This window comes from Entelurus aequoreus, linkage group LG11, assembly GCF_033978785.1.
Source record: "Entelurus aequoreus isolate RoL-2023_Sb linkage group LG11, RoL_Eaeq_v1.1, whole genome shotgun sequence".
In the NCBI taxonomy this organism is placed as follows: Eukaryota; Metazoa; Chordata; class Actinopteri; order Syngnathiformes; family Syngnathidae; genus Entelurus; species Entelurus aequoreus.
This window is the reverse complement of record NC_084741.1, coordinates 27756047-27768860: the sequence shown is the minus strand read 5'-3', so window position 1 is coordinate 27768860 and position 12814 is coordinate 27756047. Positions and strand designations below refer to the sequence as shown.

Below are 12814 nucleotides of genomic sequence, written 5' to 3'. Positions count from 1 at the left end.
AAATCATAGCTTTGGAAACTTAGTGCCATCTTGTGAATATGCCAACAGTTCTCAGTATAGCATGCTAACATTAGCATGCTAATGTTTATTTTAACTAGCATTATAGCTCATTTTGTATGTTCAAACATAAAAATTATGGATTTTGTTACGTACATTTTGCAAGTATACACATTTTTCCCAGGTTATATTTTAGCATTTTTGCTGATTTCTACATTTAAAACGAAAAATTTGAGATGTTCGATAATATCGGACTGCCGATATTATCGGCTGATAAATGCTTTAAAATGTAATATCGTAAATTATCGGTGTCGGTTTCAAAAAGTAAAGTTTATGACTGTACGAAGTGGTACACGGACGTAGGGAGAAGTACAGAGCGCCAATGAACCTTAAAGGCACTGCCTTTGCGTGCCGGCCCAATCATATAATATCTGGCTTTTCACACACACAAGTGAATGCAATACATACTTGGTCAACAGCCATACAGGTCACACTGAGGGTGTCCGTATAAACAACTTTAACACTGTTAGAAATATGCGCCACACTGTGAACCCACACCAAACAAGAATGACAAACACATTTCGGGAGAACATCCGCACCGTAACACAACATAAACACAACGGAACAAATACCCAGAACCCCTTGCAGCACTAAATCTTCCTGGACGCTACAATATATACCTCCCGCTACAAACAAACAAAAAACATAAAAAACAATGGAACGTATAATTGACGGATAGATCTGAAGTTGATCTCGAGATTATTGTGTTAAAAGTAAACAGTAAAAAAATGTATAACCTATTTTTTAACACTTTAATGAGTAGGACTCTTTTGGATCCACAATAATGTTAGTGTGATTTGTTTTTAAGTGCCATTGCTCAAAAAAAATTAATGAATTAAAATCAATGGTGTTATGAGTTATTGACCTTTTTAAGGCTCCAATTATTATATAATCTCAAATATTCCACTTAAAAATGTTATTGGGTGAAAATATTGCATATTTTGTGTTTTTTCCATAAAAAAACTGGGTTTTCTTTGACAAAAAGAGCATACAACTTAAATCTTTAAAAACGTTATATTGACAGGTAGACCTAATGTTGATCTAGAGATTTAAAACTTGAATAATAATAAAAATAATAATACTGAATAGTGACACATTTTTAATATTTTTTTGACCAAAACCCTTTGGGGTCCCCGGGATCAAGCTTGAGTGGAGGCCTAAATGTATATTTTTTATACATATATTGTATTGGTTTTTTAAATAAAAAATATCAAAATGGCCCCCTTTTGCTTTGATTTTTCAGGGTGCGGCCCTCAGTGGAAAAAGTTTGGACACCCCTGTGCTAAAGTTATGAAGTCAGGAGGATGCATGAGTGTACCGTGGAAGGCTTGCGTGACTCCGACTCCCGCGTTGTCTTTAATGTTGATGTTCAGTGAGAAGATTTCATCTTTCTCAGGAGTTTTCTTGAGAGTGAGTTTTGCGGTGGTTCCTGCACGTGAAGACAAAAAGATGGCCATGATGGACGTGCCAACAGAGGCAGTGGGACCATGTCAGTGTTGTACCGTCCACTACTTGCAGGTCCCAGTTGTGGGACTTCTTCCCGTGTGCGAAGGCAAAGGAGAAGGGCTGCGAGAAGGGGGGGGCGTCTGTGTCACGGGCTTTGATGAAGACTGCTTCCGGTTTCTTCCGGCAGATGAAGGCCTTGGTCTCCGTCAGTTTGGGGATGTTGTCGTTGACGTCCAGCAGCCTGACGGACACCAGGCGCTCCTCAAACTTGTCCAAGTTGTCTGTGGACTCAAACACAGACTTCTAGGCCACTTGGAAAGGTCAGCGGTCACTGATTCCAAACCCTAGCAATCGTGTCGCTGACCTTTCTCAAAGGCCGTGACCTTGACTTCAAAGGTCTCCAAAGTCTCTCTGTCCAGTTTTTCTTTGGTCCTGATTTGTCCTGAAGTCTCGTCCATCTCCAGCCAGCCTTGAGAGTCGCCCTCCATCTTGAAACTGCACAACAACACACACTTTTCACCATTCATGCACCTTTTACTACTACACTATGTACTACTACTACTAAGGTTCTTACTACTACACTGTTTACTACTACAGTACTTACTACTGCTCTATTCATTACTCCACTATTTACTACTACACTATGTACTACTACTACTACAGTACTTACTACTACACTATTTACTACTCCACTATTCACTACTACACTATGTTCTACTACACTACTTACTACTACACTACTACTACTACACTATGTACTACTACTACTACAGTACTTACTACTACACTGTTTACTACTACTACAGTACTTACTACTACACTATTTACTACTCCCCTATTCACTACTACACTATGTTCTACTACACTACTTACTACTACACTACTACTACACTATGTACTACTACGCTACACTATGTACTACTACACTATTTACTACTCCACTATTTACTACTACACTATGTTCTACTACACTATGTTCTACTACTACTACAGTACTTACTACTACACTGTTTACTACTACTACAGTACTTACTACTCCACTATTTGCTACTACACTATGTTCTACTACACTACTTACTACTACACTACTTACTACTACACTCTGTATTACTACACTATTTACTACTCCACTATTTACTACTACACTATGTACTACTACACTATTTACTACTACACTATTTACTACTACACTACTTACTACTACACTGTTTACTACTACACTGTGTACTACTACACTATGTTCTACTACACTACTTACTACTACACTGTTTACTACTACACTATGTACTACTACACTATTTACTACTATACTATGTACTACTACACTATTTACTACTACACTACTTACTACTACACTATGTACTACTACACTATTTACTACTCCAGTATTTACTGCTACACTATGTACTACTACACTACTTTCTACTACACTATGTACTACTACACTATTTACTACTACACTATGTACTACTACACTATGTACTACTGCACTATTTACTACTGCACTATTTACTACTAAACTATTTACTACTGCACTATTTACTACTACTACACTATGTACTACTGCACTATTTACTACTGCACTATTTATTACTACACTATTTACTACTGCACTATTTACTACTGCACTATTTACTACTACACTGTTTACTACTGCACTATTTACTACTACAGTATTTACTACTACACTATTTACAGTATATACAACTACAGTATGTACAACTACATTTACTGCTACAATATGTACAGATTCAGTATTTACAACTACATTACTTACTACTACAGTATTTACACTTACAGTATTTACCACAGTATTTTACAACTACATTATTTACAACTACATTACTTACTACTACAGTATTTACAACTACAGTATTTACTACTACAGTATTTACAACTACATTATTTACTACTACAGTATTTACAACTACATTATTTACTACTACAGTATTTACAGCTACAATATTTACTACTATAGTATGTACAGCTACAGTATGTACAACTACATTTACAGCTACAATATTTACAGATTCAGCATTTACTACTACAGTATTTACAACTACATTATTTACTACTACAGTATTTACAACTACATTATTTACTACTACAGTATTTACAGGTACAGTATTTACTACCACAGTATTTACAACTACATTACTTACTACTACAGTATTTACAGCAACAGTATTAACTAAAACAGTATTTACGACTACATTATTTACTACTACAGTATTTACTACTACACTATTTACTGCTACAGTATGTACAGATTCACTATTTACAACTACATTACTTACTACTACAGTATTTACAACTACAGTATTTACTACTACAGTATATACAGATTCAGTATTTACAACTACATTATTTACTACTACAGTATTTACAGCTACAGTATTTACTACTACACTATTTACTGCTACAGTATGTACAGATTCACTATTTTCAAACTACATTACTTACTACTACAGTATTTACTACTACAGTATATACAGATTCAGTATTTACAACTACATTATTTACTACTACAGTATTTACAACTACATTGTTTACTACTGCAGTATTTACAGCTACAGTATTTACTACTACAGTATATACAGCTACAGTATGTACAACTACATTTACAGCTACAATATTTACAGATTCAGCATTTACTACTACAGTATTTACAACTACATTACTTACTACTACAGTATTTACAGGTACAGTATTTACTACCACAGTATTTACAACTACATTACTTACTACTACAGTATTTACAGCTACAGTATTAACTAAAACAGTATTTACGAATACATTATTTACTACTACAGTATTTACTACTACACTATTTACTGCTACAGTATGTACAGATTCACTATTTACAACTACATTACTTACTACTACAGTATTTACAACTACAGTATTTACTACTACAGTATATACAGTATGAGTATTTACAACTACATTACTTACTACTACAGTATTTACAACTACAGTATTTACTACTACAGTATTTACAGATTCAGTATTTACAACTACATTATTTACTACTACAGTATTTACAGCTACAGTATTTACTACTACATTATTTACTACTACAGTATGTACAACTACAGTATTTACAACTACATTATTTACTACTACCGTATTTACTACTACAGTATTTACTGCTACAGTATGTACAGATTTAGTATTTACAATGACATTACTTACTACTACAGTATTTACAACTCATTTTTTTACTACTACAGTATTTACAGCTACAGTATTTACAACTATAGTATTTACTACTACAGTATATACAGCTACAGTATGTACAACTACATTTACAGCTACAGTATTTACAGATTCAGTATTTACTACCACAGTATTTACAGGTACAGTATTTACTACCACAGTATTTACAACTACATTACTTATTACTACAGTATTTACAGCTACAGAATTTACTACTACAGTATTAACTACTACAATATTTACAACTACATTATTTACTGCTACATTATTTACAACTACATTTACTACTACAGTATTAACAGCTACGGTATGTACAACTACATTTACAGCTACAGTATTTACTACTACCGTATTTACTACTTCGGTATTTATTCCTATAGTATTTACTACTACAGTATTAACAACTACATTATTTACAACTACATTTAAAGCTACAATATTTACTGCCACATTATTGACAACTACATTATTTACAACTACATTTACTACCACAGTATTTACAACTACTACATTTACTACTACAGTATTTACAACTACAGTATTTGTCATCCCATTGGGTTGAGTTTTTTCTTGCCCTGATGTGGGATCTGAGCCGAGGATGTTGTTGTGGCTTGTGCAGCCCTTTGAGACACTTGTGATTTAGGGCTATATAAGTAAACTTTGATTGATTAATTGATTGATTTACTACTACATTTACTACTACAGTATTTACAACTACAGTATTTACATCTACATTTACTACTACAGTATTTACAACTACATTTACTACTACAGTATTTACAACTACATTTACTACTACATTATTTACAACTACATTTACTACTGCAGTATTTACTACTACAGTATTTACAACTACAGTATTTACAACTACATTTACTACTACAGTATTTACAACTACAGTATTTACAACTACATTTACTACTACAGTATTTACAACTACAGTATTTACAACTACATTTACTACTACCGTATTTACAACTACATTTACTACTACAGTATTTACAACTACAGTATTTACAACTACATTTACTACTACATTTACAACTACAGTATTTACAACTACATTTACTACTACACTATTTACAACTACATTTACTACTACATTATTTACAACTAAGTTATTTACAACTACAGTATTTACAACTACATTTAAAGCTACAGTATTTACAACTACAGTATTTACAACTACATTTACTACTACATTATTTACAACTATGTTATTTACTACTACCGTATTTACTACTACATTATTTACTACTACAGTATTTACTACTACATTATTAACTACTACAGTATTTACAACTACATTTACTACTACAGTATTTACAACTACAGTATTTAAAGCTACAGTATTTACAACTACAGTATTTAAAGCTACAGTATTTACGCCTACAGTACACAACATATTTACTGTTCTTTTCTTTATTTAATAATCATTTTAGTGTTTTTACAAAAGTGAAAAATCCTCTAAGTCAGTGGTTCTTTAACCAGTTTCACCAACTACCACCTCAGAAAACACTTGGCTCTCCAAGTACCACCATCATGACCAACATTAAAACACAGTAGCGTAGTAGGCCTAAATATTATTTAAAAACAAGGCAGAGGTTTTATTTAACAAGTATATTTAATATTTTTGGCCATTGTAATAATACATGAACAGTAACACTGTGTTTGAATATAAGTGATTATTTGGCGTACCATGAGGTGTACCACTGTTTGAGAATGATTGCTTTCAATGAAAGAAGCTCTCTGCTGTTGTTTAAGGACTTACTCCAAAAACCTAAGTCAGGACCATGCTGGTGTTTCTAGAAATCTGCTGCAAAAATTTGCGTCAAAGATCCTCTGTATGACAGGAGCCCTCTGCTGTTCTTAAGCTATACTGATGAAACAACAACGTCAAACAACAAACAAAAACAACGTCTAAATTAAAAATGTTTTAAGAATCTGCTTTAAAACTACTAGTCAAAGATCCTCTATATGACAGGAGTGTTCGGCTGTTTGTAGGAATCTCCTGCAATATGAGTAAAACGCTCTTCTGTTTTTAGAAATCTGCTGCAAAAACGCTTGTCAAAGATCCTCTAAATGACAGAAGACCTCTGCTGTTGGGATTTTCCGACTAAACAGTTATTAAAGATCCTCCAAATTAAAAAAGTGCTGTGCTTTTTTTTCCCAAGGAATCTACATTAAAAACGCTAGTCAAAGCTCCTCTATATGACAAGAGTGCCACGCTGTTATGATTTTCAAAAAATATGTATATATTTTTTAACGGAGGGTTCAGCTGTTTTTAAGAATCTGCTGCACAAACACTAGTCAAAGATCCTCTATATAACAGGAGACTTCTGCTGTTTTAAGGAATGTGCTGCACAAACACTAGTCAAAGATCCTCTATGTGACAGGAGACTTCTGCTGTTTTTAGGAATCTACTGCAAAAACACTAATCAAATGAATTCTATATGGTCAGTGTGCTCAGCACTTTGGGAATGTGCTACAAAAACACTAGTCAAAGGTCCTCTATATCAGTGTTCCCCAACCTTTTTTCCACCAGGGACCGGTTTAATGTATGCATTATTTTCACGGACCGGCTTTCTACGTGTAAATTAGCCTTTGCCCACAATCTGGCACATTAAAATGTTATATATCCATTGATATGCATTGTCCAATTACAACTCCAATGGAGTTGTAATATACATCTATTAACAGGCTTATTGGTGTGTTTAGTGGGACAAGCGAAAGTTAAGTCCGAGAAAATGTGGTAGTTTATAAATTGATTGTTTCTGTGCGGCCCGGTAGCAAATGCGTCACGGACCAGTACCGGTCCCTGGACCGGTGGTTGGGGACCACTGCTCTATATGACAGGAGTGCTCAGTGAACCCAATGCAAGCAGACTGTAACAGGAGTGCAATCCTAAGCAGAAGTGCACCAATTATGTTCAAAATGCAGTGCGCCTTCTGGTGGCCCTTTACCGTATCTCCTTGCCCTCGGGGTCTTTGGCCTCCACAGTGAGCAGCACGGTGCCCTTGGTGGTGTTTTCTGCCACGGCCACGTCCAGCACGTCCAAAGTGAATTCCGGGACTTCGTCCACGTCAGTGACAGACAAGGACACAAAGGTGCTGGAGTCGCTGCCGTACTGCAGGCCGCTCATCAGAGGCTCCGGGTTACGAGCGTCGATCTTCAGCTTGTAGAAGGTGAACGTCTCAAAGTCCAGAGGCTGTTGACAAACACACATGTTGAGAAGATGTCTGGTGTATATATGTATGTATGTATATATATATACTGTGTGTATATATATATATATATATATATATATATATATATATATATATATATATATATATATATATATATATATATATATATATATATATATATATATATATATATATATATATATATATTTGTATAATATATATAAATATTATATATATAAATATGTATATCATATATATTATATATAATATATATGTTTTTTATATTATATATATAATATATATATAATATAATGTAAAAATATATATTGTATATATATTCAATCAATCAATGTTTATTTATATAGCCCTATATTATATTTATATAATATATATATATATATATATAGTATATATATTGTATATATATATATATATTATATTTATATATAATATATATATATATATATAGTATATATATTTGTATAATACATATAAATATTATGTATATATATATATTATAGATATATTATAAATATGTATATAATATATATATAATATATATTATATATAATATGTTTTTTATATTATATATATTATATTATGTAAAAATATATATTGTATATATATGTATATTTTATATTTATATATAATATATATATACATAATATATATATATACATAATATATACCGTAATTTCCGGACTATAAGCCGCACCTGACTATAAGCCGCACCAGCTAAATTTAGGGGAAAATACAGATTGCTCCATATATAAGCCGCACCCGACTATAAGCCGCAGGGTTTTGACGTGTAATTACCGTAGTATATAGGGGTTCCTGCTACCACGGAGGGGATTGTCGGGACAGAGATGACTGTTTGGGAACGCAAAGTGTCCCATTTATTAACAATAAATCATTCAATCATTCAATCAAACTTTCACATCTTTGACATGGCGAACAGCATTCGTGCAGAGTACAAATAATACAACGGTCCAAAGTAATACAAAGTGCTCGCCTGTACGTTATCAAAATAACCAGCCTACCGGTATATGAAAAGTCAGTCTTTAATCATTGTGTCATCGTCTTCCTCCTGCGTACTAAAACCACCGAAATCCTCTTCGTCGGTGTCGGAGAAGAACAGGCCGTAAATAAGCCGCACCGTTGTATAAGCCGCAGGGACCAGAACGAGGGGAAAAAGTAGCGGCTTATAGTCCGGAAATTACGGTATATATATATATATATATATATATACACAGTATATATATACATATATATATGACAACAATAGTGCATTTTTCTTTTAAAACCATGAGTAACATGTATGTATGTATTACATACGTTTTATGTATTTAATAATCATATTTAATAGAAATATTTTTTTAACCACGAATAAAATAATGTGTTTATTTCATCAACATTTATTCTATTTAAAAACATAATGATAATTGTTTTCATTATGATCTGTAATACACATATATTTGAATATATGAATAAAATTTATAATTTTACATAAATATGTATGTATACAGTATATTAATGATAATTGTAAATCCTTTATTTTGAAACTATAAATAAAATGTATGTATGTATTGTGTATGTATAAAATAATAATATTTTTAAGAGAAAATATTTTGTAACCATGAACTAATATGTTTATCTTATCAACATTTATTTTATTTTAATAATAAAATCATTGTTCTTATCACCTATACTACACATATGTTTGGATAATAATAATAACAACAAAATATATAATATTACTAAAAATACATATATGTGTTCATTTAGTTGACATGTATTCTATTTCATATAATGTTTATTTTATTTCTGACCATAATAGAGAGGTTATATATAATGATAATACAATAATACAATGTATAACAAATAATAATCATCCTAATTTTAAAACTATTAATAAAAGGATAGTGTTATTTTAATCAACATTTATTATTTTCAAATATAATGATAAGTATTTCATTTCTGACCATAATACCTGTACATTCATACATACACTTATACTAATAATAGTAACAAATGATGTTCAAGCCTTACAGTTCTTCAGACAAAATAATGTATCTGCTATCATAACAATGTATGTATCCTCTAACAATGAGTTTAGTATAAAAACATCCATCCATCCATCCATCCATTTCTACCGCTTGTCCCTTTTGGGGTCGCGGGGGGTGCTGGAGCCTATCTCAGCTGCATTCGGGCGGAAGGCAGGGTACACCCTGGACAAGTCGCTACCTCATCGCAGACAAAAACATATCATTATTGCAATTGTAATCATTATTATTATGATTATTTCCCAATGTGGACAACATACATATACTGTCAATATATATGATAAGAGGCGCCAGGGTAATGGCAACAACTTGAGAAAAATGTAAAAAAACATATTTTTCAAACAAGCTAAGCTAACTTTCAATTACGTTTGTATGTTTCTAGACTAAATGAACAGAATTATTACTTTGTACAATTCACGGGTGGAAATGAAAGGTTAAAGGTCGTGCGTACCTTAGCGATGACCAGGTGGCCGACACCTCGGCCGTCCGTTTCCACGGCAAACACCCCGTCATCATCGCCTGCTGAGATGTGGAACTCGATGAAGGAGCTGCCGCTTTCCGGGTCGTCTGCGTCTGATGCTGTGATGCTGAGCACCGTGTGTCCTACGTCTGCGTCCTCCGCCAATGTGTGGCTGCCATACTGCACAACTCACACATTAAAACACACACACACACACACGCACACACACTTCAATGTATGTTCTTACGTCGTTCTTCTCAAAGAGAGGCAGCTCGTTGTTGACATCGATGACTTTGACGACCACCTTGCATTCTGCACTGTAAACTAAGGGACATACAGGATGAATACACACACCTTTATGTGTGTGTGTGTGTGTGTGTGTGTGTGTGTGTGTGTGTGTGTGTGTGTGTGTGTGTGTGTGTGTGTGTGTGTGTGTGTGTGTGTGTGTGTGTGTGTGTGTGTGTGTGTGTGTGTGTGTGTGTGTGTGTGTGTGTGTGTGCGTGTGTGTGTGTGGGTGTTTTACCTGGATCACTGACTCTGACACTGAGTCTGTACACCTGATGCTCTCGACGCTGCAACGAGCGCAACGCTTGAATTCGACCAGAGGCGGCATCAATGGTGAAAGCGTCGGGCGAAGTGGGCGGGTCCTGGGACAAGATGGTGTAGGTCAGCAGAGCGTTGAGTGTCCCCTCTTCGTCGTCATCGTGGGCCAGTAGTTGTCCAACCAGGCTGCCTGAAACCACAAGAGACAGTAGGAGGCCAGAAATATATGTACAAATCATACTTTCCTATATGGAATATTTTGTATGTATTATTATATCACTATTTTAGTATGCATATGGTACAGTATATAATCAAATTAAAAGACTGATGGCATTGTTTCTAAGTGGCTCAATTGGCTTTACATCTTAAACTGTAAACTTGAGCCAAAATGGATGCCACACGCCTCACCACAAGGCAGTGGAACCATATGACTGCTCCCAGGGAAGAGAGGTAACGATAATAAAAGCAATGACGAAAGTAAAGAGTATTATAGTGACATTGTAGTAGAATAAATATCACAATAAAGATATGAAATTTATATACACACAATGAAATAATACATACGTTTTACTAAAATGTACTGTATGCAATTTCTGGAGTTGTAACTGTAAGTTGGCATTATAATATTTTAGAATGTGTTATCTTCAATTCAAATATTTTGAAATTAACTTATTTATTGTACTTATTTACTATCTTTCTGTCAAATTGTATGCCTATGTTTATTTATTATTCTACTTAAATTACTGTGAATCATACCTAAAAATTAATAACTACATAATGCAACCCATTATCCTCTTTTCTTTTCTTATAAAAAAATTGAATTTATTCATTTTACTTATTTAACAACATCCCAACGTTTATTGTTGCTATTATTTATATTTATATTATATTTATATTTTGTGGATGCTATCTACAAACTCTATTAAACTCTTGTTTCCCTGTTAAAAATTGTAAAAGTGGCACAAGTTAAACACAGGAACTGATCAAACTATCAGTAATTCTTGAGAATAACAAATATTTTAAAAAGCTCTGCTTCTTCCTACTACTTTTCGGACAAGTTGAATTGTCTAACTGATGCACTTCTGTGTAACTTTGTAACCATTACCATACTTCAGTAGTTTATGGTTTTTTTTCAATTGTTATATATATTTTATTTTAATCAGATGTATTTGACCAAGTAAACACATTTGACTGTGAATTATTGCAAATATTATTTCACATTTTGCTGCCACAGTTGTAAAGTTGGCAAGTAAAGAAAATATTGAGTAAAGATAATGTGCCTTCATTTCAGTCCTACAGTAAAGTTATGTTTACTTTGCATATTTTGGTAAGCTTGTTTAGCTGATAATATAAATATGCATTAAAGTAAAACATCTCTCAATATGATGCTGCCCATTCTACAATAAAGAGAGTGTTATTGCGTTTAAATTGGGGCTGGAAGTGGAATTGTATTTTTAACCCACCCTAAACTTTACATAAAGTGTAAAGTTTCTTTACACTTTATGTATGTGAAAATATGAAATACTTTTTTGACCAAACTTCAATTTAATCTGATGCTTGTTTTGTAGTAAATTGAATTCATGGGAAATAAGTTGTTCAATAATTAATCTTTTTTAGGACAAAATAAGAAATTGAACATCATTTTAATAAGCCTGCTCAGTGGCCTTGTGGTTAGTAGATTGGTAGGTCGTGAGTTCAAACCCCGGCCGAGTCATACCAAAGACTAGAAAAATGGGACCCATTACCTCCCTGCTTGGCACTCAGCATCAAGGGTTGGAATTGGGGGTTAAATCAACAAAAGGATTCCTGAGCGCGGCCACCGCTGCTGCTCACCGCTG

The 12814-nt window shown here is 33.3% G+C and overlaps 1 protein-coding gene across 1 annotated transcript in view; it reads right to left on the bottom strand.

Moving 5' to 3' along the window:
* The window catches only part of cdh17 (cadherin 17, LI cadherin (liver-intestine)), a 39284-nt gene that overhangs the window by 6421 nt on the left and 20049 nt on the right, over positions 1 to 12814 (bottom strand). The window contains exons 11-17 of the mRNA XM_062064178.1: positions 10957 to 11166; positions 10681 to 10757; positions 10425 to 10613; positions 7686 to 7930; positions 1868 to 1998; positions 1560 to 1784; positions 1376 to 1486 (exon numbers count right to left, since the gene is read on the bottom strand). Coding sequence (XP_061920162.1) covers positions 1376 to 1486; positions 1560 to 1784; positions 1868 to 1998; positions 7686 to 7930; positions 10425 to 10613; positions 10681 to 10757; positions 10957 to 11166 — 1188 coding nt within the window. The remainder of the gene's footprint in view (positions 1 to 1375; positions 1487 to 1559; positions 1785 to 1867; positions 1999 to 7685; positions 7931 to 10424; positions 10614 to 10680; positions 10758 to 10956; positions 11167 to 12814) is intronic.